Source organism: Crocodylus porosus, unplaced genomic scaffold, assembly GCF_001723895.1.
Source record: "Crocodylus porosus isolate Cpor-Errol unplaced genomic scaffold, CroPor_comp1, whole genome shotgun sequence".
NCBI classification, from domain to species: Eukaryota; Metazoa; Chordata; order Crocodylia; family Crocodylidae; genus Crocodylus; species Crocodylus porosus.
In genome coordinates, this window is record NW_017728906.1 from 107,703,250 (window position 1) to 107,727,702 (window position 24,453).

The following is a 24,453-nucleotide window of genomic DNA, read 5'->3' on the forward strand; positions in this document are numbered from 1 at the left end:
GCACCCCCCTGACTTGTGGCCTGGGCCACTAAAGGCACATGGCTGGATTTCTAAAATCAAAAATGAATGTCTGTTTACTTTCTTACCAGCTCAGTCTATGTAGCTTAGACTAACCTGTGAAGATTGAATTGATCTAGCCTTGGGCTTTTTGACTGTCTGTACTTAGCCCATGTGTCACTTATCACACTGCTTATATCACTACTCTATTTGGCCCAATTACTTGATGACAGGAGGGGAAGAGGCTGAAATCCAGAAATGGGGCCAAGCTGCCAAGTCTGAAACCAATTATAGGAAGTTCAAACCTGACGTTCTGTTTTGCCCAGATACAGCACAGCTGTGAGGTTTGGCTCTGAAACAAACCTTCACAAACATCAGAGGAATTGGATCCAGTTTTCTAGATTCAATGCATCACTAACCACCACCAAAAACATATGTCACTAAGGAGATTTTCTTGCATTTTTTTACATTCTCATCACTGCCACAGGCTGTTGTAAGGAAAAGCATGGGGCAGAGAAAAAGATACTGTATTGGTACAAAGTTGTGTGTGTGATAACGTGTGTATACACTCTGGCATGCAGGGAAGATAGGCTTGATTTTCATCTTTTGACAAAATACAGGCCACAGACAACATGTTTACTTCTTACACCAAACAAAACTGCCAAATCTCAACGTATCAGCAGGATTTTTGCCTAGCATGAACCTGCATTCAAGTGTATCTGGAAATATGCTGCAAGTAGTGAATACATGATGTGAAAGAATAGCAACAACATCTACACTGCAGTAAAGTGAGTAATGGAGCATCACAGTAGCAGAATGGAAGCAACAGTTTTCTTACTCCATTCAGTAATAAAAGCAACCATGAATGTGACGGGAGATCCAATATCTTTGCTTGTTTTGTTTTTTTTTTAAATAGTGCTTGCCAAGTTTTGGAAATGAACACACTAGAATAAATTCTGAACTCATTTAAATCAACATAGTTACAATGAAACTCAGTGCAGTTACAGAAGTGTAAGCTTGGAGTGCAGGGCTATGAATCCAGCCTGCTCCCCTGATTAGTGGCATAAATTATTTTGGAACGTCTGCTAATAATAATACTCACTGTGAACTAACTGCAGGTTTTTCTGAAGCTGCTGACGTCATTGGGAAGGCTTTTTGATGACCTTTAGAGGCTGCCTGACTGGCTCAGTTGTTCCTGTGCAAACACCTGTGTGTGCAAAAAAGGCTCAGCAAGAATGAACTTTAACTAAATCTCAGGTATTATGCCTCTTGTTAACATAAATGCCATTGCACACTAGCAGCCATCAGAGACTAGGTTTTCGCTTCTGGGAGATAACTGACTAAAAGGTTAGGCCTAATATTAATGTACAGCCAGACTTTTAAAACAAATTTTTCAGCTACCTGGAGCCTTTGCTGTTGTTGTCCCTGATAGAATTTGCTCCATGTCACACAGCAGGAGCAGTTTGGAGAGGGGGTGCTGGATGCACAGTACTAGTGTTGCTGTAGGCAGCAAGCTCCCAGCATCCCTCTCCCCTCACCTGGGAGGGCAATGCTATCAAAGTGAAACACTGGACCACTGTGGCTAGGGGAGGGGCAGGGAGGAGTTTTGTTAGGTGAAAAGAAAGAACAGCAGGGAAGAAAGGAGAAGAGCACCCACCTGCTTTCAGAGTGAAAAATAAGGGTCACTTGGCAGTAAAAGGCAAGTGGGACGAAAAGTGTTTATCTCCTTTCTGTTCTCTCTTTTTTCCAGCCTCTCTAAACTCTTCTTTTCCCTTACCTTCCTTCCACCCTACCTGCACATCAGCTGACACTGCTCTACTCTGCACTCAACCCAACCAAAAGCACCCTTTACCCTCCCAGCTCAGAAAGTAGTCTCCTTTCCTCCCAACACCGTCATCTGCTCCAGCTCCTACCCCTCCCCCTAGCACCCTCAAACTCAGACCACCTCTCCTAATGGCTCCAGTTTGGCTCCGTCCTCGTCTTCCTTCCTACTCCTCCAGGTCTTATAAATACACCCTCCCCCATCTTTCCAAAGGAGAAAGCCCATCCTCAGATTCAAAATTATTTCTCCTTCCTACCCAGTACCCACCACAGTGTCAGAGGGATCCACTCTTCCTTATCCTTACTTAGTTGCTGTTGGCTCTGAAGAAGCAGGGAAGTAAAACGCAGGCTCATGTTCCCTTGGTCCTTCTTCTCCCTGTGCTCTAGTACTATACACTGAAAAATCAGACCTCTGACAGAAAAGCACCAGCTCTGCCTGGAGCCTAGTAGCAAAATATTGCCTGCAATTAGCCACCCTACAGGGTTGTGATCTTGTGGATGTGGCCTAGCTTCTCATGACCAGCTGCCCATGTAGAGATGTAAGGAGATGAAGTGACATGGACAAAATGCTGTTGTCTTACCAAACAAAATCTTGCACTCTATAGCTAACAAGGCAATTTGGTAGTCTTTTTTTCCCCTTTAGTATTAGTTATACTCACTTTGTAGGAATTCCTGTTTTCGATATATTTTTGTATGCACTAACTGCCACTGATGTTTTGACAAGTGTTTTGTTAGTCTAAAATATCAGTGTGCCCTGAAAATAAGACTTGTAATGACAAGTTTTCAAAAGCAGTCTCTGTGCAAAATAATTTTGGAATAACTTTTCTTTACTGTCCCCTAACCCTCACAACTGTGAACCTAGACTGAGTAGTTTGATTTTAGTAACTGGGGGATAAGCAAAAACCATTCATGAATGCAAAACTAAATTTGCAGGTGTACAGATGGTGAGACCACTTTGAAAAATGGCCCACATAATGCTAGATTTATGCAACAAGGGAAATGTATCTCAAAAATTATTTTTGCATATGCACCATTACAAACAGCAGAAAACTCTGAACTAGACATACTATTTTAGTCCCAAGAACCTAAAATATGAAGAAAGAATCAATTATTATAAATCTTTTGCTAGTCAACATTTAAAAAAACCCAGATAAAGATCTGTTGCACAGGAAACTATAGACTTTTAGAATATTTTCAACTCAAGCATTGGGATATATACATTTGTAAAACCGTGCACAGGAGAAGATAGCACATAAATATTAGTAACAAATTGCAAGATTTGTTCACATACCTTTTGTATCCTTTAAAAAAATCTTGAGTTTGATAGATCATTGCCAATGCAGTCTTTAGAAAGAAAACCATATTGGTTCTTGTCACTCAATATAAATGAACCTTTTTATAGACAATGCTTCTAGAGCAGATTTGGAAAATGTCAGATTCATACTTAAACTTTTTCTCCTGTTCTCTTTCCCTTTTTTTAATCTTTCCCTTTATCCTGTTCATAAATTTCACCTTTTGTGAAAGTCAAAGCAGATATCTTAACCTTTAGTCAGATAATCTAAGCAAAGCCTGGTCTGCAGAAATTCTCAGTTACAGCAACTGCCCCATTCCTCTGCCAAGCTTTCAGAATGAAGGTTGCCTACTAGCCGATTTGGTAATATGCACCAACATCTGCTAGAATTAGGTAGAAACTAGCTAGCTCATTTCTCTTCTAAAACACTAGTGATTATAGCCTTTCGCATGAGAAAAATGAGCACATTAAACCCGTGTGCTACTTAGTGCTTAATGTAATTAAATCACTTTGATGAATTACTTTCTTTTCTTATTGAAAACACAGCTTGTAAATATTTCAAGAGCAACATGGTTTTCTCTGTTTCGCTTATTGCAAAGCTGCATAATACAGTTACAATGGATCATATGACATAGACCAGCTTCAACAGTGTAGTAAGACTCAAATTTTTTCTTTAATTTTTTATTCACATTTTCACAAATTTCAGTAGCTCAAATTGTGTAGAGTACATCTGTTAAAGCAAAGGAAAGAGCTACCTTGTCAAGCTATTCTCAGAGCTTATGGTCTTGTAGGAAGTTTATTTTGAATAGGGATCTATACTAGCGCCATTTAGTAGCATTAATTAATGTGCATTGAGGAAGAATAATGTTCTTCTAGCTGACAGAAAATTAGAAATACGAAGACGAAGAAGGCCTACGGTTAGACTTGGTCTTATATACCAAACAATAGTCATTTCTTGTCTAATCTGTGAGTTACCAAAGTTGTGCAGTTACACAATGTTTCCAATCTATGTTTCTTTTGGCTGAGACTGAAGAGTTTCACCATCTTGCCACCTGACTATTGTAATCTTCTGTAACAGTGATTTCTTCTGCAGTTTCTTCTTTTGACCACTGGTGAGCCCTTTGCTCCCGCAGCAGCCTCCGCTCCTCTCGCCTTTTTTGCCGGTTCTTCTGGTGCTCCTCTTGCTTGGAGTACTGAAAGCGTTGAAGAAATAGGTCCTTAGCATATTCATAAAGCTGCATGTCCAAAAAATTCAGATCCTCTATACGTTTCCGTACCCCCTCATCGATATCTACATTTGAGGCTCGTGTAACATTGAACTGGGTGAATGGGGAAATGAACTGCAGGTTGAATGTCCTCTCAAAGAGATACTGAGTTTTCCTCTGAAACTCTGTGAGTCCAAAGAAGGCCATGTTTTTCAGGTTGTTCTTGGCGCTTTGTAATAGGATCATATTCCTTTCACTTTCATTCATAAAAGTCAAATTGTAACATCCAACTAGGCTGAGATCTGCCAGCATGCGCACCTGGCGGTTGTTGGCTAAGTTATAACTACAGTCCATGAATTCCTGTAAACTGACTCCAGACCAGTCATCTCCTTCATAACAGGTAGGCAGCTCATCTGGTGTGGGACTTCTTCCATCACACATATGAAGGGAAGTTTTCCATGTTGCACCTCTCTGGACATGTTTCCATTCACTCAAGTACCGTGACACGGGATCCCTCAACATCGTGATGTAATAGAAGTTCCTGAAACAACATTTTAAAATAAGCTTTAGGATTCATTAGTATTTATTTTATTTCTCTAACAAAATGCTTACCAGCCAATGTCATTCTTTTAGCTTTTGAAAATGAAACATGACCAAATAATATATTCTTTTCAAATATGACACTTGGATGATAAAATTAATTGCAGCTTACAATAGCCAGAATACTTCCAAGAATGTGGACTGAAGCAATATTTTTACCCAACTCTTTCATCTAAATGTCTTTTATCAGTATAGTTTCCTTAGTTCTTACAAGTTCTACTTGAAAAAAAAAATCAATAACTACCTCTTCCTTAAATCTCAGTGAATAGTATAGCAAAACAGAGAACACATCTTAAAAATGATTAATACTGTAAATAATTGGTAGGCAGGTTGGGATTGAAAGAGATACCACAAAAAATGAGCAGTGAATATATAAGAGGGATACTTCTTTGGATTTAATTATAAAGTTTCCTCAAATGACCACCTGTTCGGCCATCTTTAATTTACACAGGACTTCACAAATCCACACTACCATCAATAAACCAGTATTAGCAATATCAGAATCAATGAGAAATATATTCACACCATTTGAAAGACAAAACAAAGAGCTGGTGAAACAGCTACTATGTGTTTTGGAAACGTATTGGGATGAAGATTACATAGCAAAAAGATCTGCATTCTCTCACCATTCTTTGGGACATAATGAATCTAATTTAATGAGAAAATAAAATCCTGCTACACCTTTTCTTGCCTGAGACATTTGTACAATTCGATAATCTTTATAATACTTGGTCATAATATATGAGTAGCGTGCACCAACCATTTGCTCCAACTGCTGTCAGTAATGTCACATGGAAGAGCTGGGTAAGCTGTTGATTTGAAAAAATGTATCATTAAATGTGTTCGACTGAGGATAATGACCGAACTGAAACTCATTTATATGATTTGATTTGAGACAAAATCTAGATTAAAACTAGTTACAATCACAAAGATTAAAAGGATGTATTGTTGAATGTGAAAATTAACACTATTCAGACGTTACCTAACTGAAATATAAGAGAGAGGCGAAAAATCCATACATAGCAAAAGCTGCACTATCCAGCATCTTACAAGCCGATATGCTCCACTAACCGGCATGCTGGTTTGTAAAATAAAGTGAAAACAGAAGTGCCCACCGTGGCACTTCCAGTTTCTCTGAGCCCCCATGGCCCGGGGCAAAGCAGCCTGCGCTGCCGAGCCACCACAGCCCGGGGGCATAACAGGCCGCGCAGGGCTGTGTGGGGCCCACCTCCCTGTCCCATGGGGCCCGCAGGGCCCGCGGGATAGACGGTGATGCAGCAGGAGGAGCGGTGATGCCAGGGGAGGGGCAGAGGGATGCCCCAGATGCTGCAAGAGAAGTGGCAGCCGGGGTCACTCAATTAACTGGAATATTTTGTTATCCGCCATTCCCCATTCTCGGGGATGCTGAATAACAGAGCTTTTACTGCATTTTGAAATAGAATAAATAATTGCAGACCTCATATTGACAGTTTGTCTTTTAGTTGATGTATGGAATTTTTTGGCAATCTGAAATAGGTTAAAATTGAGTATACTCAGAACAGTCTCTCATGGACTGAATTTGTAATTGAAAAAAAGATGTTATTCAAGAAAAATCTAAATGTTAGGATTGTATTCTAGGGGCACAACTAAAACTCTTATGATTTTTGTCAGCTGGAATAGCAAAAGAAAAAGCCCAGGACTGAAATTAACCCAGATGGCATGGTATAAAAATAGAGGTTTGCATGACTCATTCGACTGTGAACAATACATAGATAAATTATGAGTCTACAACCTCTGATCTGTTGATTGTATCCTAAGATTTCTTCAGATAGTTATGATCTCAAGATGCTTCTTATTGACCCTAGCTGACACTCAGAAAAATGAGCAATACTGATAACATGATGCACTGAAAACAAGCTAACACTGCACTGAAAACAAGTTGATAGGAAATCACATTGCAGTTGAATGAAAAATCTGACTATTGCTGGGTACAATGGTATTCCTATCCAGATCAAAATAAGTCACCCATTTTCTGAACACTGAAGAATCCTTTGTGCTTTTTCAGATACTTCAGCTATCAGTTGAGACAGATGTTCTCAAATCTTGCTAAAAAATTCAGATATTCCCCCTCCCCTCCCCAGGTAGTGACTTCCATCCTCAAGATCTGTAATATCTGTTCCAGAATGAGGTTCCAGTGTCAAAAGTGCTGACTGCTCACTGCCATAACGTCTCTTCTCTAAGTACTGTCTTCTGACAGGTTCTATGTTGTATGATTTCACAGTAGAGTGCCTGCAAATTTTCTGGAATAAAGAGAAATGTATGTTGGGTAGTGTTCCAGGGTGTACTTTGACTACAGGTTGTTCAAGTTTAGGAAGGACTGTATTTTACAAATATTTTGTTCTTTTGTGCTGGGTTGTCTATTTGCCAGATCCACTATATCCAGTTGTAGTCCAATCATGCTTTTCTATCTTTTTACCCATCCCATTGTCTCTGAGCATTACACAACCGTGCATAAATGGAAATTCCCCAAATCATCTCTTAGAGTTCCTATAAACTTAGGAGTAGTAGAAATGATTTCCCTTGATCTGCCACTATACTCCACTGCATAGGCCAGTGATTTCCCCAAAAAGCAAACTGAGCAATGATTTTCCATACCACACAAAATGTTCTTCTCCACCTTGACTTTGCCTTACATTCCTGAGAGAAGATTAAGATGTGTTCTCAGGCAAAACAGTGGTATGCAGTCAAGAAGTCAAGGAACTTCAGATCCTTCTCAAACACTCAACAGCTTTGTGCGTAAGAAATATGTACTAAAGGTTTTGAACCTAAGATAAGCATTTGCACCTTCAACATTTCTAAGCCAATGCACTGGCAGGAATATTTCAGAAAATAGCTCCAGGCAGTCAAGGTGCACAATAGCCCTACACTGTACTTTAAACTAAGTACTATGGGGAGGCAGGAGATGGAGCGAGTCTAGAACCTACAAACTGCGAGACATGCAGCAGCACACCCCCATGCAAGTACCAAGGGGCCCTTTGGGCATCAGAATGGGCAGACAACAAAGGCACCATTCGGAGGCCTCAAGTCCTCTATACTAATGCTAGGAGCATAAGGAACAATCAGGAAGATTTCACTATTCTGCTTGCAGGTAATAATTTTGATTTAGTGGGGCTAACAGAAACCTGGTGGGACCCTACCCATGACTGGGTGGTACACACTGAGGGCTACTAGTTGTACAGAAGGGACAGAGTAGGGAGGAAAGGGGGTGGGGTTCCTCTCTGTCTAAAGGAGCATTACACATCTACCCTAATTAAAATGGAATCAGAGGAGGAGAAAGTTGAGGCATTGTGGGTTAGGATACATGGAGGTCGAGGGGAAAGGGACTTGGTGGTGGGGGTCTGCTACAGATCACAACACCAAGAGGACAAGCTGGACTTGGAATTCTTGAGGCAGCTCTCAGAGGCTGTACAGTCTAGGGACGTGGTTGTCAGGGGGGACCTAAACTACCTGACATCTGCTGGGAGGAACAGTCAGCCAAATCCAATTGTTCGCATAGGTTCTTAACCTGCATGCAGGACCTTCACTTAACACAGGAGGTATACAGTCCTACTAGGGCAAATGCCTTGCTGGACTTGGTGTTGGCTACGGGGGAGGACCTAGTAGGAGAGCTGCAGATTGGTGGTCACCTTAGGGACAGTGACCACCAATGAATTGAATTCACCATCTGGCGTAGGATAAGATAACTAGTAGGGTGGAAGCGCTTGACTTTAGGAAGGATAACTTCAGTGTGCTCAGGAGTGTAGGCAATGGCACACTGCAGGATAGGAGTATTGGTGAGATGGAAATCCAAGAAGGGTGGCCAAGAAGGGTGGCCATTCCTAAAGCAGGCTATCTTTCGGGAGCAGAGGGAGACGATCCCAGTATGAGGGAAAAGGGGGAAAGGAGCCAAAAAACTTCCCTAGTTAAACAGAGAAATCCAGGGGAGCCTAAGAGCAAAAAAGAAGGCATACAGGCAGTGGAAGCAGGGGGAAGCTACCAAGGAGGAATATACCTACTTGGCCCATTCTTGCAAGGAGGCAGTTAGAAAGGCCAAAGCAACTACAGAGCTGAGGCTGGCAACACAAATTAAAGAAAACAAAAAGTCTTTTTTTAGGTATATAGAGAGTAAAAGGAAGAGGCAGGGCAGCATAGGACTCCTACTAAACAAGAAGGAGCAATTAGTGACAGACAGGGGGGCAAGGCTGAGCTATTCAATGAGTTTTTTGCCTCAGTGTTCCTGAACAGGGATCAAGATAAATCTTCTAATGTGCTTTTAAACAGTCATCAGAGGGACACCAGCCCACCAACTGTCAACACTGACTTGGTGCAGAGTCAGTTGGATGGACTGGATGTTTTTAAATCAGCAGGCCCGGATGAGCTGCATCTGAGTACTGACTGAACTGGCTGGTGTCATAGCAGAACCGCTGGCACAGGTGTTTGAGCGCTTGTGCCACTCGGGTCAGGTCCCGGACGACTGGAAAAAGGCCAATGTGGTCCTTATCTTCAAGAATGGGAGGAAGGAGGATCTGAATAATTATAGGCCAGACAGTCTCACCTCCATCCTTGGAAAGGTCTTTAAAAAGATTATGAAGAATCATATCTGTGGGAGTTCAGCAGAAAAAATAATGCAGCAGGGAAACCAGTATAGAGTCATAGCAAGTAGATTATGCCTGACCAATCTGGTTTTGTTTTAGGACAGCGTCACAAAATGCTTACACAGGAGTAGAGGTAGATGTCGTTTTCTTGGATTTTAGCAAGGCCTTCAATACGGTATCTCATTCTACTCTCATAAATAAATTAAGAGGCTGTGATATAGATGTTTGTGTGGTCCCGTGGGTGGCAAATTGGCTTAGCGGTCACACCCAGACAGTGGTAGTAGACGGGTCGGTATCGACCTGGAAGGATGTGGGTAGTGGGGTCCCACAGGGTTCGGTTCTTGGACCTGTACTCTTCAATATCTTCATCGGTGACTTGGATGTGGGTGTGAAGTATACTCTGTCCAAGTTTGCGGATGATACTAAATTGTGGGGTGAAGTGCACACTCCGGAGGGTAAGGAACAATTGCAGGTAGACCTGGACAGGTTAGAAAAGTGGGCAGTACACAATAGGATTCAATACAACAAAGACAAGTACAGAGTGGTGTACCTAGGGTGCAAAAATATCCGGCACACCTACTGGCTGGGAAGTGACCCTTTCAGCAGCACAGAAGCAGAAAGGGATCTCAGAGTCATAGCAGACTCCAAGATGAACACGAGTTGTCAGTGTGACAAAATCATCAGCAAAGCTAACGGCACTTTATCATGCATCAGCAGATGCATGACAAATAGAACCAAGGAGGTGATACGTCCCCTCTATGTGGCACTGGTCAGACCACAGTTGGAGTACTGTGTCCAGTTTTGGGCACCATACTTCAAGAAGGATGTTGATAGACTCGAGAAGGTCCAGAGGAGAACCACTCATATGGTGAGGGGCTTACAGGACAAGCCCTATAAGGAGAGACTGAGGGACCTGGACCTCTTCAGCCTCTGCAAGAGAAGGCTGAGAGGTGATCTTGTGGCCACCTATAAATTCATTAGGGGGACACAGCAAGGGATCGGAGATGCTTTGTTCACCAGGGCACCTTTTGGGGTAACAAGGAACAATGGTCACAAACTGACAGAGAGCAGATTTAGGCTGGACATCAGGAAAAACTTCTTCACAGTAAGGGTGACCAAAATTTGGAATGGGCTTCCAAGGGAGGTGGTGCTCTCCCCTACCTTGGGGGTCTTTAAGAGAAGGCTGGATAGGCATCTGGCTGAGGTCATTTAACCCCAGTACTCTTTCCAGCCTAGGCAGTGGGTCGGACTCGATGATCTGTTGAGATCCCTTCTGACCCTAGCATCTATGAATCTATGAAAGAGCTAAGAACACTGAAAGGCAGTTTGAATATTTGTATTGTTTCACCATGCTTTTTCTTAAGATGATGCCCCTCCCTCTCCTGGGATAGTTTCAGATATTAAAGTACATGTTAACAATTGCTCTTGATAGACATTTATGCCTTTAATAATGTTGTTGCCTTTCCCAACCAACCTACAGTGCTCTCATTTTGGTATGTCTTGGGGCAATGACAACTAGCAAAAACAATCCTTCCTGTGCATAAATCATTTACATCTCATTACTGGATATGCAGATGTATATTCTGCTCAGTAATAGAATATAAGATGAAAAGCAGAATCTAAGACAAATGCAGTGAAATGAGGAACCATGTCTTTGTCTAACTCCAATTTCCTTATGGCAGACCAAGAAACTTTCTCCTAGCATTTATTGTTTCTACCTTATGACTATGTAACTTTTCATTGGCTTGTAAAACTAACTCCCTTTCTCTCAGTATTTCTTGAATTTAATTCCTGTAGATGCGGGCAGACAGAGAGATGACCATTCACAGGAAATGCTCTGTTTTATCACCAAAACACAAAATATTCATCAACAAACACTGCTATATTGCTGAATATTTGCCCAAACTTGGAATGACCTTTATTTTAAGTGAGATAGCAGTTCAGTCTCTGTGTACAGTCAGTCATTGACCACTACGTAAATGACTATCAAGATGGCTACACAGTGCCACCAGTTTACTTAAACTTCCAGGTTTGGTGATGCTTATTTGAACTCTGAACCTTTAGTTCTCATCCCTGAAGTATATATGTTTTGTTCTTGCATTAATTGATTTGCTGCTTGCATGTGTTTCTAGAATGTTGCATCTTTGGGATGAAATGTAAAGTTAGCAAAATGTAATTTATGAATCAGAGAATGCAAGATTTAATGGCCAGTTGGGCTGGTAGGCAATAGATCTTTACCAATAGCTTGAAACCTGTTTCATTTTTGATGCTATGATAATTAGGAGCCCTATTATCCCCAATATCTGGGTCTCCCCTACAAGTTTTGTGCATCTACATGTGATGATATGTCACTGTAGCAATGCACTATAGCAACATAGCGTACATGTGACCAGCAACTACTTTGCCGTAGCAGAGCAGTCCCCATTATACTGTGCCACTACGGCAAAGTAGCTACTAAAAATAACAGCACACGGTGTGTACAGGACAGCATGGGCAGTTACTTCTTTATGATTTAGTACTTCCAAAAGGAAGTACTAAAGCATGGCACAGTAACAACATTGCCATAGGGCAATATGTAGACACATCCATAGGGAACAAAATACTTTATGAGGATCCTACTCAAGGAGTTACTTTAGAATTCTTTCTTCATGGAGAAATGGGGGTTGGTTGTATGCTTTGAGAATTAGGTTATTTCAGGGGATCTGCACATGGTTATGCCTCAAAATTATCCTCTCTTAGGAAAAATCAGTTGAGAGGGAAGGAAGATCTTTTACATCAGAGGTGACATTGCTCTCAAGGATCTTCCTATCCCTGAGAAAGGGTAATGTTATCATCCTAGAATATTGATATTTCTGTTTTAAAAATGCAAGAACAGAAAGGCAGATGTAAAATGTAAGTGTATGGGCTAATATAGGGTGCACACGGGCAGGTCTAGGATTTTGAAATGCAGATCATGGGGCAAATGGTGTGGCATATTATCCCATATAACACAACTTATATTTTTCTCCAGTTAAAGAAAAACTAGAAGTTTTACTAATATGCAAGGGGGCTAGCACTGTAGTATTCATTTTAAGATTCAAGCAAAAACAAAAGTGACTATTGGAATGTGCATTAATTAGCTATATTATTTGAAAGCTTAAGAAACACTACAAACTTGGCAAAAAAATAGTCAAAAGATGCTGTGCCATTAGTCCCATGGTCATTATAGTTATATATACATCTCTTATTCCGATTCATAAAACAAAATATAGCCTTTTTGAGCATCTTAACAGTGTCTTCAGTACTTCCCTGTAGGTTATTTCTACAACCAGGTTAACATTACCACACCTGAGTTAAGGTTTTTGCTAAAGTTAAAAACAGTCTGCTATGAAATAGAAGAGAGACATTACCAGGAATGGCTTTGAGCCAGCTAACACAGAAGAAAGGATAGTTCGAAGACTGGAACTCCAAGACTATTATAAAGAAGTGTTCAAGTCCCTAACCCCTGTGAAGTAGAGAGAGATTAGCAGGAATCAGGAAGGTGACAATGAGCCATGAAGTCAATTGACTTCTATTACACACTGCCTGAGTAGAAATGCCACTGACTCTCTCAGGCAGTTGGTTTTAAAGTTTGGGTGCAGCAAGAATCAATGGAGGATGGGGTGCAACCAGGATCTGCCTTTAGGGATGCTCAACCTCTGGTCTTCAGGTCAGATCATTCCAAAGGAGCTATGTTGCCAGCTCATGGGTTTCCCCAAAGGTCCATAAATTTGGCGACAAGGAAGTGGTAGCAGCATTACTTTCTGCTCCTCTGCTGTCAAATGCCTGGATCTGTGAGGAGCTTCACAGTGTGGATGCCATGGCCCTGCATGATAGATCATGGCATCTGGGGTTGGGGGTCATGCACAAAGGTGTCACTCTTCAGCCAATACACTGGATTGCACCCATGGACTGGCACCATGTGGCAACCCCTTCTGGATCAGGCTTGTAGACTGACCCCACATGCAAGATTCAGCTCACACACCAGCCCTGTGCCTGTTATCTGGCTCACAATGCTGGATGGGGTGAACACCACTGGGCCAATTTGAACAGAGATGCATTTGCCTGTGCTGAGTGTTAGTCAAAGCTCCTTATTTCAAGCCTACCCCCACTAACGTGACTGCCTTCTGTAGTGCTACCCACTGCTGTAGATTCAAAACAAATGATTATTTGCTGTCACCTTATTTGATATTCATTGTACTCTCCTCATTCTTTATTCCAAAGGTCTACCACCTGCACTGAAAAGTCACTAATGCAGAGAAAGTCTCAGCCTCGAGAACCTGAACAATCAGAATGTGCTTTGATATGTTAATGAAAAGACATTTGTTTGTACCTTTCAAATGAATGTTACGAATTTAAAAATAGGATGTTAACTAAGTGGGAATTTGGTTATAAGCTTCTGGTGTCAACACGAGAATACAGTCATAATAACTGCATACTGTGTCTGCCAATATAACTTGTAATGACTAGTAATGTCATATGCATTAATTACTGTAGCTTGCTGTAACAGAGCACTCAAACCCTGTTACTCAGCTGAGGGGAGGAGAAGAGAGAGAGAGAGAGAGAGAGACAGAAATTGGGACAGGCTGTCTGGGCTGGAAGAACCATGTCAGAGAGCTGGGGTCCTTTCACTTCAAGAAGATGGGCAGCAAGAGTAAAGGCTGCCCTTTAATTGAGATTAAATTGAGATTAAAAGCCCCTGTATGGGCTAAGGACAAAACAGACAATTGGATAGGAAAAGGGGCTCTCAGACACGTAAGCCCTGAGCAGAAGCCAGAGGCAGAGAGGCTTTGCAGTGTTGAGGGATGATGCCCTCTGGGGAAAGGCAGCAAGTCAGCAGCCTTTTGTGTTATAGGCACCAGAGTACTCCAGAAGCCCAAGACTGAGAGCTCAGGAAGTGTTACGTATCAGGGCAATTCACTCTCTCCTGTGAGGTAGGTTTACTCAGGGTAAGAAGGTTTCTGTGAAAGCAGAAGCTCGTTTTCTTTTGATGTATTGTCTACCTGGTGAGAAAAGGAGTTTCCGTTCAAGCAGCAGCTTACCTTTGTGTTAAAGATAACGGGTGGACTCGGAGTGGCTATAAAGGGCAAATGAGGAGACCACAGGATGGTGCCAGTGGACCACATCAAGGCTTAGGGTTCTGCAAGGGCAGAATGTAAGCCAGAGACAGCCAGGGGACATATGCCAAGAGGGGCAAAACCATGGGTCAGGGGCCCAGAATCTGAGCAGGGCTGGAGCTCATAAGCCATGACTGGGTGCAATGGGCCTAGGCTAAAGTAGCTGAGCTAGAGGAAGGGGGTGGAAGCTGGGAAGGTTGAGACCCTGACAAGGGCTTGGAGGCCCAAGCAGGCCAGACAATATATATTGAGGCAAAATGCCTCCTGAGACTGATAACTGATAACATCTGCAAAGCATGGGAATAATTATGGGGGCAGCTAGAATCCATGATTATCGCTGCCAAAGCTCAACTGGGGTTGTCTTCAAGGAGAAGCTCACCCCATAGAATTTGGGGTAGAGAGACCCAGAGGATCACACCCTGAGAAAAGACACCTAGGAAGAGGCTACCCAATCTCTGGCAGCAGCCTCCCTTATTAAAAAACCCTAAAGATCAAGTTGTGGCAACAGGTAGGAGGCAGAAAGAGGTGACTAGGGACTGTGAGCAAGCTGGTCTGACCACCAGGGTATCACACACCAGTGGGTTGCCTGAGCCTGTTATTCTTGCCTTCAAAACAAACATTATTCTAGCCCCAATGTCTCATTTATTACACTTCCTTCTCTGCAAAAAACAGATACCTTTCCCAGGACAGATACAGGACCAGAGCTCTCCTTAGCATAATCCACAGAAGTCATTAGATGGCTTTGGGATAATTTATTTGGATGTATGGTATAAACTTAAATAGACTGTGTAATTCATATACCACTGATGGTATGAAACTGCAAGGTGACTGTGAGATGGACAGCTCATAAGAAGACACAAACCTCCAGGAAATCCTAGGTGTTCAGTGGGAAGCATGTATGCTATAAGGACCTGGCACAATCCAGACTCCAGTGTATTGAAGATTAATGCTGGTAATTCTTGTGCCCCGACTAGCCTGAGGTGCTGTGAATCTGAAGTATTAGCATTCATTTTATGACAAAGGCATACCTGCTAATTCAAAAGGCATCACTACCATTGGTAATTCTAATGATATTATCAAGCACTGATAATATTTAATTAACATGTCATTTAAAATTAGCTTCTATTTATGATCTAACAACATTTATTTCATCTAATAAAATATCTTTATATAAACACTGAAAATCTTTGCTAATGAAGTAGGTTGTTCCCTATGAAACTCATGCCTCTGAGAACTAGTTAGTCTCTAAGGTGACTTATTTCCCCTTATAAACTCTTTTATTAATTGTTTGTCATTTTGGGGAAAAAGGAAAAAATATCAGAGGAGCAGATTCAGTGGTGGTGCATTTTGCCTCACCTAGTTCCTTGGAATAATTGCAGTCAAGTGAGATTTTCTAAGGAAGTGATGAGTGCTGCAATTTGAGAACAAGAATGGTGACATATCCACTGTCCACTCTTCATCTTCCTTCTCTAGTGCAAATAGTGCCCAGGAGAGCCCTAGCAGAGCTCTCAGAGGCGTTGAACACCAGTGCTGGCAAAATGTAAGATTAACCTCCTCAGTCAAGAAGCTAGTTGGAACCTTATCCCAGAAGAGTGATGGGCTTGATAAAAGACAAAGTATCAACTGAAGAAGACATGGAGGAATCTGAGGTAGAAGAGAAAAACACTGGAGAATATGTAATCACAATCCCAGCAGCAAGAAGAGTGAACGACTGACATGATTTCAAATCCTAGGTTCTGGTTCTTCCTGCTGGAAAGGGAAGTGAAAGATTAAGCTTATTACCAGGGATCCTGGTTTTCTCCGATTTAAAAAAAATCCCCAATTTTCAGATTAAAAAATGTTACCCAAATTCCACATTTTTCCTTGATTAAAATGAAACACCACTATACATAGATCTATATATAGTGGTGTTTCATTTTAATAATGGAAAAATGTGGATTTTGGGTAACTTGTGTGATGGGCTGACTGGAGTTTTGAAAAGATGATTGGAGGACTTGGGATTCCCTTTCCGCACCAATCAGGCCCCAGAGATTCACCTCCCTGTGTCCTGATTTGCCCCTTGGGTCACCTAGAGGGGGATAAAAGGGGCAGTGTGGGCTGACTCAGGAGAGACCAGCAAGGGACAACAAGGAAGGGGCTTCGCAGAGCTGGCAAGAGCTGAGCCAGCAGAGCAGGACCAGTGCCCTCAGAAGAGCCTGAAAGAGCAGGACCTGCAGGCAGCAGTGGGACCCTCCGCAGTGCAGCGTGTGGCCGGCAGGAGAGGCTCCCCACTGGGCTCCAGGATCCCCTACAAGAGGCTGCAGCCAGCAGGAGAGGCTCCCCAGCTCCAGGAAGGATCTGAGCAGTGACCTGAGAGGTTCCCAGCTCTGCTTCCAGCTCCTCCAGTCAGAGGCCAGGCAGCTCGAGGTGAGGCCGGGCTCCGGGAAGGTCAAGACCCCTAGCAGGCTGGAGCATTGTCAGCACTGTTAGCTGTCTAGCAGTGTTCCTGCCTACCACATGGGAGCTCTGGGTTTAAGTGTCAGCTGAGATGACTTGGGGTGAGTGAGCTAACAAGAAGGAAATTTTTTGCAGTGGAAAGGGGCCATTGTGTTTTCTCCCCCTCCAGGTACCAAGGCCCTATGTTTCCTTGTCATTTGACATTTTGCGCCTTTTGTGTATTTCACCAATCCGTATTGTTTGTTCTGCTATTTGAGTTTTATATTTTGTTAACCCTGTTTTGTCAATGATTGTAAGTGTCTAACCTTTGTTGAATCCTGCCCCCTTGGGGCATTGTAGTGTCCACTATACCCTCTGATTTATGCCTGTTATGTTCCCAGTATTAAAAGGTATACAGTTAAGTCCCCATTGGTGGTCTGGCCCTGCTGTATAGAGGAGGAGAGTCCCTAAACCTCCCACAGTGCTTGTGCACCTGCTTTGATCCCTTCAATTGGAGAGGGGGTACCTCTTGGAGTACCGCCCGGCTTACACTTGCATATTATTGTAAAAGGCAAAATCTATGTCTCAGACTGAAGTCACTGAAGATCAGGAAAATGGAAGGTATGGTTCCTAAATTAATTGCATTGCCTACCCTTTTGTAGTTTCAGAGAGAGCATTCCCATAGCTGTCACTTTCCTGGACCACAATTTTGTGCTAATTCGTACTGCAGAGTTTTGGGATTCACGCTGATATAAACAGCTCTGAATTTATTTCTGTACTTGCAGTCCTGGGATCTCAGGGCAAGAGAAGGTTAACCAGTGACCAGCCTGCTTTTGTCAACCAAATTACACAAAGCATTACAGACAAAACCTCTTACATACCAATAAGTAGGGACATACTGAAATGGCAATTCCATTGATTTTGCAAAACCTGGCATTGCCCTCTTCTCTACTGTGTCCAAACTTATTCTCAGGCATGCATATATATGGGTATCTGGCCAATGCATAGCTGACCGAGCATGCTCTTTTAATGTACTCACATGTATGCATCCACAGTACAGAGATAGGAACAAAAACAGCTAGAAAATGGGTATGTGGATAGAAAACTGCCATTTCGGTGCACAAAGGGAAACAGAATTCTGCCACACGTACATACAGTGTACATCTATATCAATATCTGTCTGTCTCTATCTAAATACACATACATCTACATAAATACATATGTCCGTCTGTGTGTATAAATCTTAGTTATTACATCCAATATGTGCAAAGCAGTCTTTTTTTACTAATCCCTGAAGTAAAAAATTGAGGTTGGATGTCTATGAAATTAGAAGAACCTAAGGAAAGTCTGGGGGTAGAAGAACCACTCCCACACAACAGTCAAATAACTCAGATTTGGTCACAAGCTTTGGTTATCTACTAGGTGAAACAATTCTGTCGTTAGGGCTAGATTTTATGCTACCTATTGGGCATCTAAGCAAACTATCTATTCCACCATGTTCCAGTCCCCAACAATCCATTTATGCATCTACTTTTGTAATATACCATCATCTGGCCCTTAAGATTGAGTCACAACCCCCCCCCCCCGCAGTGTGGGTCTTATCTGGGGGCTCAGAGTATGTGAAAAATATAGGTATTTAAAAGGGTATTTAAATTAAATAGTTTTAAGGAGGATTATTACTCTGCAGAATGAAACTGTCACTATATACACAGCACTGACGAAAAAAGGCAGCAACACAGAATCACTTTGCTACATAATCACATTTACTTTCGCTTTTTCTGCAATGATTATGCAAGAATAAATGTAAAGCAACATACAGTACAGTACTGGGCTACTATTTCAGGTGCTTTGCCTTTTATATCAGGTTCTTTTGTATGGTTGTAGGTCTGGTTGTTATTACAAGTCACTCCACTCTAAATTATTTAGCATATTCATGAATGTTCATTCAACCTATAATTTGTACATCAGAGACACTAATTGTTGCAGAGGATGAGAAAAAGCTACTATATGTCCCCAGTGATGCAATTTCTTTTCACAGGTATAAAGTTTAGACTATGAGTGAGCTGCTCTGATGAAGAAACAACATTCAAACAAGTTGCCCAAAGTTATGCATCCAAATCCATACTTAGGTATGTAAATAACAGTGTCCTGACATCAGTGGATGAGAAGCTTCCACAGCAGTCAATTGAAACTTAAACACTTCTAAAAATCACTTTTAGGAACTTCTGGTTTAGAGCACATTTCCCAGGTGTTGCAGGCAGCGATATCATGAAATGCTTTTCCTAAATTGGTCAGGCTTTATCCTAGAAATAGTTGGGTTACTTGTTCCCTGTGCTCCTACTGAAAGATTGTTCCCAAACCTTCCCTAAAATTCCAAAATAAATTCAATTCATGCTTATTTTTCACTTGCTTACTCCTGATTAGTAAATACGTTTTCTTTTCCCTCAGTATTGAACCCCCTGTTTTACTTATAGAGAGGAACCTCTCACCTTAGCCTTCGCTTTGTTCAACTAAACAACAGAAGCTCTCTGATCAGCTGGGCTGTCCACTCCACAATTATCTTAACAGTCTGCTTTTTCATCTGTTCCAGTTTAATTTAATCTTTCTTGAAAACAGGGACCCAGAATTGTTTGCTGTATGTCAGATAAGGACTCTCTAGTGCCTTACACAATGACACTAATACTCCACTTCTAGAATCTAGAGATTCACTGATACATTGGTTTGATATTGGATCAGCACCAATGTAAAGAATATTGAGTGTATTGGAAACTGGCCTGATGCAGGGCCATTAATTTTGCTTACAAATGCCCATGCATGTGTGTGCGCAGCCACAGCGCAGCACATAGGCAGCAGTGTGCGCAGCCTTGCAGTGTGGAGAGCTGTGAAAACTGGTAAGTCTGTTGTGAAGGAAGAGGAGAGAAGAGGGGAGAGGAGGTAGGGGGGAGGGAACAGGCATGAGGGGGCAGATCAAGGCCCCAGTGGTGAGGGAGGGAGTGTGGCTGGGGCAAGTGCTGCCCAGCCAGGGCGGGGTGGGTGTGGGGCAGAGCCATGAGTCATCCAGGGGCATGTGGTGGGGGGGTATCTCCTGCCACTGTGTGCACCCTGGGAGGGTGGGGGGGCATGTGCCCCTGGATCTGCATGGGGCATGGGCAGGGTAGGCTGCAGCTGCAGGCTGGGGCTGGGACTCCGCTGGGCTCTTCCCAGTGCGGGGAGTGAGGGGGAGTTGGTTTGGGTCAGGATTGCACTTGGAGTGGGCAGTGCTGGGAGGGGGCTATGGTGAATTTTGGGGGACTGTAGCCCCCCATGTAGCCCTTCTAACAAGCACTGCCACCACCTGCCCTGAACACAGCCTGGCGCAGCCCCAGCCCGCAGCTGCAGCCTACCCTTCCCCATGCAGATCCGGGGGCACACCCACCCGTGCCCTCCCGGGGTGCATGCAGAGGCAGGAGCCTCCCCCCCACCCCTCCCAAATGAGCTGCAGCTCCAACCTGTGCCCCACTCTGGCATTCCTGCCCCAGTCTCTGCCCCACTCCCTCCCTCACTGTTGGGGCCTGAATCTGGCCCCCCATGCCCTCTCCCTCCTTACTCCTCTTCCACCAAAACAGGCCTATTAGCTGAACACAGGTCTCCATGCTGTATCGGAAATCAGATCAGTATAGCAGATATGCTTGCTTAAAAATCAGATATCAGTATTGGCTCCAAAAATCTGTATTGGTGCACCCCTACTAGAATCACATTTGTCTTTCATAGCTGCTTCACAGTGGAAAATTACAGGATCTCCTGTGAAAGACTTGCATATAATAGTCTTTCCCTTCTTCAGTCATTTTCAATGGATAAACTCTCAGAATATAACAGAAATTCCTCCTATTAGTCCCTAAGTGCATGACCTTGCACTGTGTACACCAGTTTTCAAGGTCATCTGGTTCTTCTGCATTGCATTCAGATCCTTCTTTTAATTGGCAGTGTCTCAACTTTGTCATCAGCACTGCTACTTTTGTCATCAATCTTAGTTTTCTGCTAAAGTCAATAATGAAATATTTCTAAAAATTGGTCCCAACACTTGAGAGGAACAGTGACAGTTAACTCCCTACAAGGCAACAGACACCCAGTTCAGCATTACCCATTACTTTTTAACAGTTACTTACCCAATTTATAATTCTCCAGCTTAAATAAATTTCCCAGATGGTACCATAACAAATGCTTTACTGAGATCAATAGATTAGATATACTGCATTTCCCTTGTGCTGTTTTCTTCTCAAACACAGCAATCAGGTATTTACATCCCTAAACACCACTTCAAACATACAAGTTTGAAAACTGTGGACATAGTTTTGATGCACACATGAATATACAGAAGGTTAAGACAGGGAGCTGACAATTTACTTCAGAGTGAATAAGAATTAAATGGAAATATACAAATCAGCCAATTTGATGGAAAAGCAAATATATCATTTTCCATCAAACTATCATGATAAAAATTGTTTTGAATCATTTCTTGATGAGACAGAAGTCTTACAAAGTTCCCCCTATGGATTTTTATTTCTTCCCTAACTTACATAGAGCTCAATTGTTCTAAACGTTCCTTAAATTGCTAAAATGAGCTAACAATAACTAATGCAGCCAATCTCTTGTTGAAATAAATGCAAAAACAAAACACAGCAGTGAGATACAATATTAAGGATTTGGTTTTGCTATCAGGCATTCAGATTCATAAAAACATATCTTGAAAAAATAGTTTGCATGCACAGGCAGTAATAAGATTCAGTAATAATAATAACAATACTATCCCCACTTGCATAGATTTTTAAAATTATCTTAAACAAGACAATACACATCCATGTAGTAGACAGCATAATAAATCCCTAATGGCCTAGGAAAAAGAAAAGAGAAAATTGCTTGTTCACACTGAACTCATTCTGCCTCGCCCCTACTGTGCTTACGTTATTGCTGGGGTTACAAAGAAGAACAAGCATCTCTTACATGGAAGTATTGTAACTAAGATAAGCAAAGGGTATATACTGAAAATCCGGTGACAACTCTGAGAATATAACCCTCTCCTTTCTGGTGTTTTGTTATTTTACTGACTGGAAGGGGAGAGGAAATGGGCCTCTGTTCCCCCACACCCTATTTTTCTCTCCCTGGAGCCCTCTCTCATACTTGCTTGATAGGAAAGGATAGTAACTATGCCATTATAAAAGAGACCTTGTAGGAAAAAGGAAAGACAGATGGAGTTGTTAATCCATAGTCGCAGATTACAGGGAAGGAAAATGGCAGATACAAGAAAGATGGCTGGAAAGCAAGAAAGCAAGTGGCAGGACAGGTGCAACTCTGCAGAAGTGGGGTGGGGATTTTAGCTCTCAGCCCAGCCATTAAAACCCAATTTTTATGTAGTTCCCAACCATGGCTTCAAAATACCAAGTAAAGCCTTGGGGACTGGCATGTAGTCCCCTCCCCACTATAATGAATATTTTTCCTCCAAAATGGGTCTGCATGTCCCACTTGCCATCTAGGAATATTTGGTGAAGGAAGACCTGAGATAGTACAGGAATTAGGTGATATCTAGCTTTTAGCAGGGTGGCAAAAGAGTTACAGTGAGAATCTGAGAGGTCCATCATTGTGTGCATACAGAACAGTGAAAGGTGAGAAAGAGACAGAAATGGGAGGAGAAAGAGGTGTGAAAGAGTGTCATTGTATGCTGAGGGAAGGGCTAGAAAAGGTGTCCTCCACTCCTTCTGCAGTAAAATAATTGCTTTGTGCTAACTCTCTGTCCGTTCTGATTTGACTCTATGTATAAGGGAAGTCTGCCTCAAAGGATTAGTCCTAGAACATGTTCACTGAAGGGTATAGTGGTCTTAAGGAAGGCTGGCAGCAGGGCTGTAAACTGTTGATAAATTTACTGACTGTCAGTTAAAAAAAAAAAATCAAGTTAAAATGTCAGAACATTGTCAGAAATGTCCATAAAAAAACTTTAGCTATCAGTAAAAACACCAAGCAGCCACAGCTTAATTGAAGTGCTAACAAACAGAGCACAGCAGCAGCATCTGGTGTTTGAGTGGGAGTACAGCACTCGAACAAATGTTCTCTAAGTCATGCACTGCTGTTGCTGCTGTTGCATCCCAGGTTGCCTGTAATACTCCTGGGTCACAGATATGTTTCTTTGGTGGGTTTATGCCAGGACAGAGGTAGTAGGGCTGGCAGGGGTACAGCTGAGGTATGGAATGGGTGGGGGGCACCATAGTACCGGGTCCAGTCAGGGGCACCAGGTTGTGGGGACAAATAGGGAGCTCTTAGGGAGGGAAACAGCAGAGTGTAAAACCATTACTGCAATCAAACAGGACTGCAACTGTCCCCAAAAAGAAAAAAACCCTCAAAACTTTTTACCAGCAACCAAACTTTTTTTACTATTTTACTATGGTTGATGTTAAAACCCTAAACTTAAACCCAGCCCTTCTACCTGGGACCTGGCAGCAGAGCAAAGCCTGGCAGAAGAGTTACATTTACACAAAATAAAACATGTATCAGGAACAGCATATGTCAGTAAAAAAAGTCTGGGTATCATTAGAAAGATTGCAGACTATCAGTTAAAAAAAATTATTGGCTGGCAACCATACAATAGACTTGATTGTGGGGGAGGGGGGATTCTAAGGTGCAAAAAACACACAGCCTGCTTACAGTCCGTTTCAGAAGATTAGGTGGCTGGCAATGCAGAAATCACAGTTTTAAAAAATGTAATCAGGCTCTGAAACCAGGGACAATTTCTGTATTCTAGGATGTATGGATAGACAACAAGGCAATACGGGGGGGGCGGAGGGGAGAAGAGAGACAACAAACTAAACCAAAAGAATTCCCTTGACATTTGTATTTGGTTTAGTCATTCTATTTGCATTTAAGGGGGTGCATAAAGCATCTCTGAGCTGACAGTATTTGGAGGACAGACGAGGGGAGTGAGAAAGATGTTTTTAGGCTAGCAACATTGTGTATAACGAATACTGAAAACAAAGACACTGGGCTGAAGGAACTCAGATTATAGAGATTTATAAAAAAAATTACAAATAAAATTATATTTTTCCTTAACATTTCTTTTGAAAATTCCTAAGATAGCTAACTAAGAAGAATGATGTCTTTTATTTACATTTAAAACTGAAAATATCTTCCTTTTATAATCCAGTTTAATGAATTTGGGCAAAACATCAAAGCAGATCCATAAGGGGAACTTAAACAGTAACAATATCCACACTTTTTTTAGTATAATTCTTTTAAAAAATCCAAGCACGGGGCAATGCTAATGGGAGTTACCCTGCTGAAATGTATACATGTTTGGGTGGCTCTAACTTAGCTATGAGTAAATCCTGTGTAAATATATTTAAACCAGGATT

The 24,453-nt window shown here is 42.1% G+C and overlaps 1 protein-coding gene across 1 annotated transcript in view; it reads right to left on the reverse strand.

Moving 5' to 3' along the window:
- Nucleotides 1-688: 688 nt before the first annotated feature.
- Nucleotides 689-24,453, reverse strand: part of HS6ST3 (heparan sulfate 6-O-sulfotransferase 3) — a 67,648-nt gene continuing 43,883 nt past the window's right edge. The window contains exon 2 of the mRNA XM_019528497.1: nt 689-4,855. Coding sequence (XP_019384042.1) covers nt 4,147-4,855 — 709 coding nt within the window. The 3' untranslated portion in view covers nt 689-4,146. The remainder of the gene's footprint in view (nt 4,856-24,453) is intronic.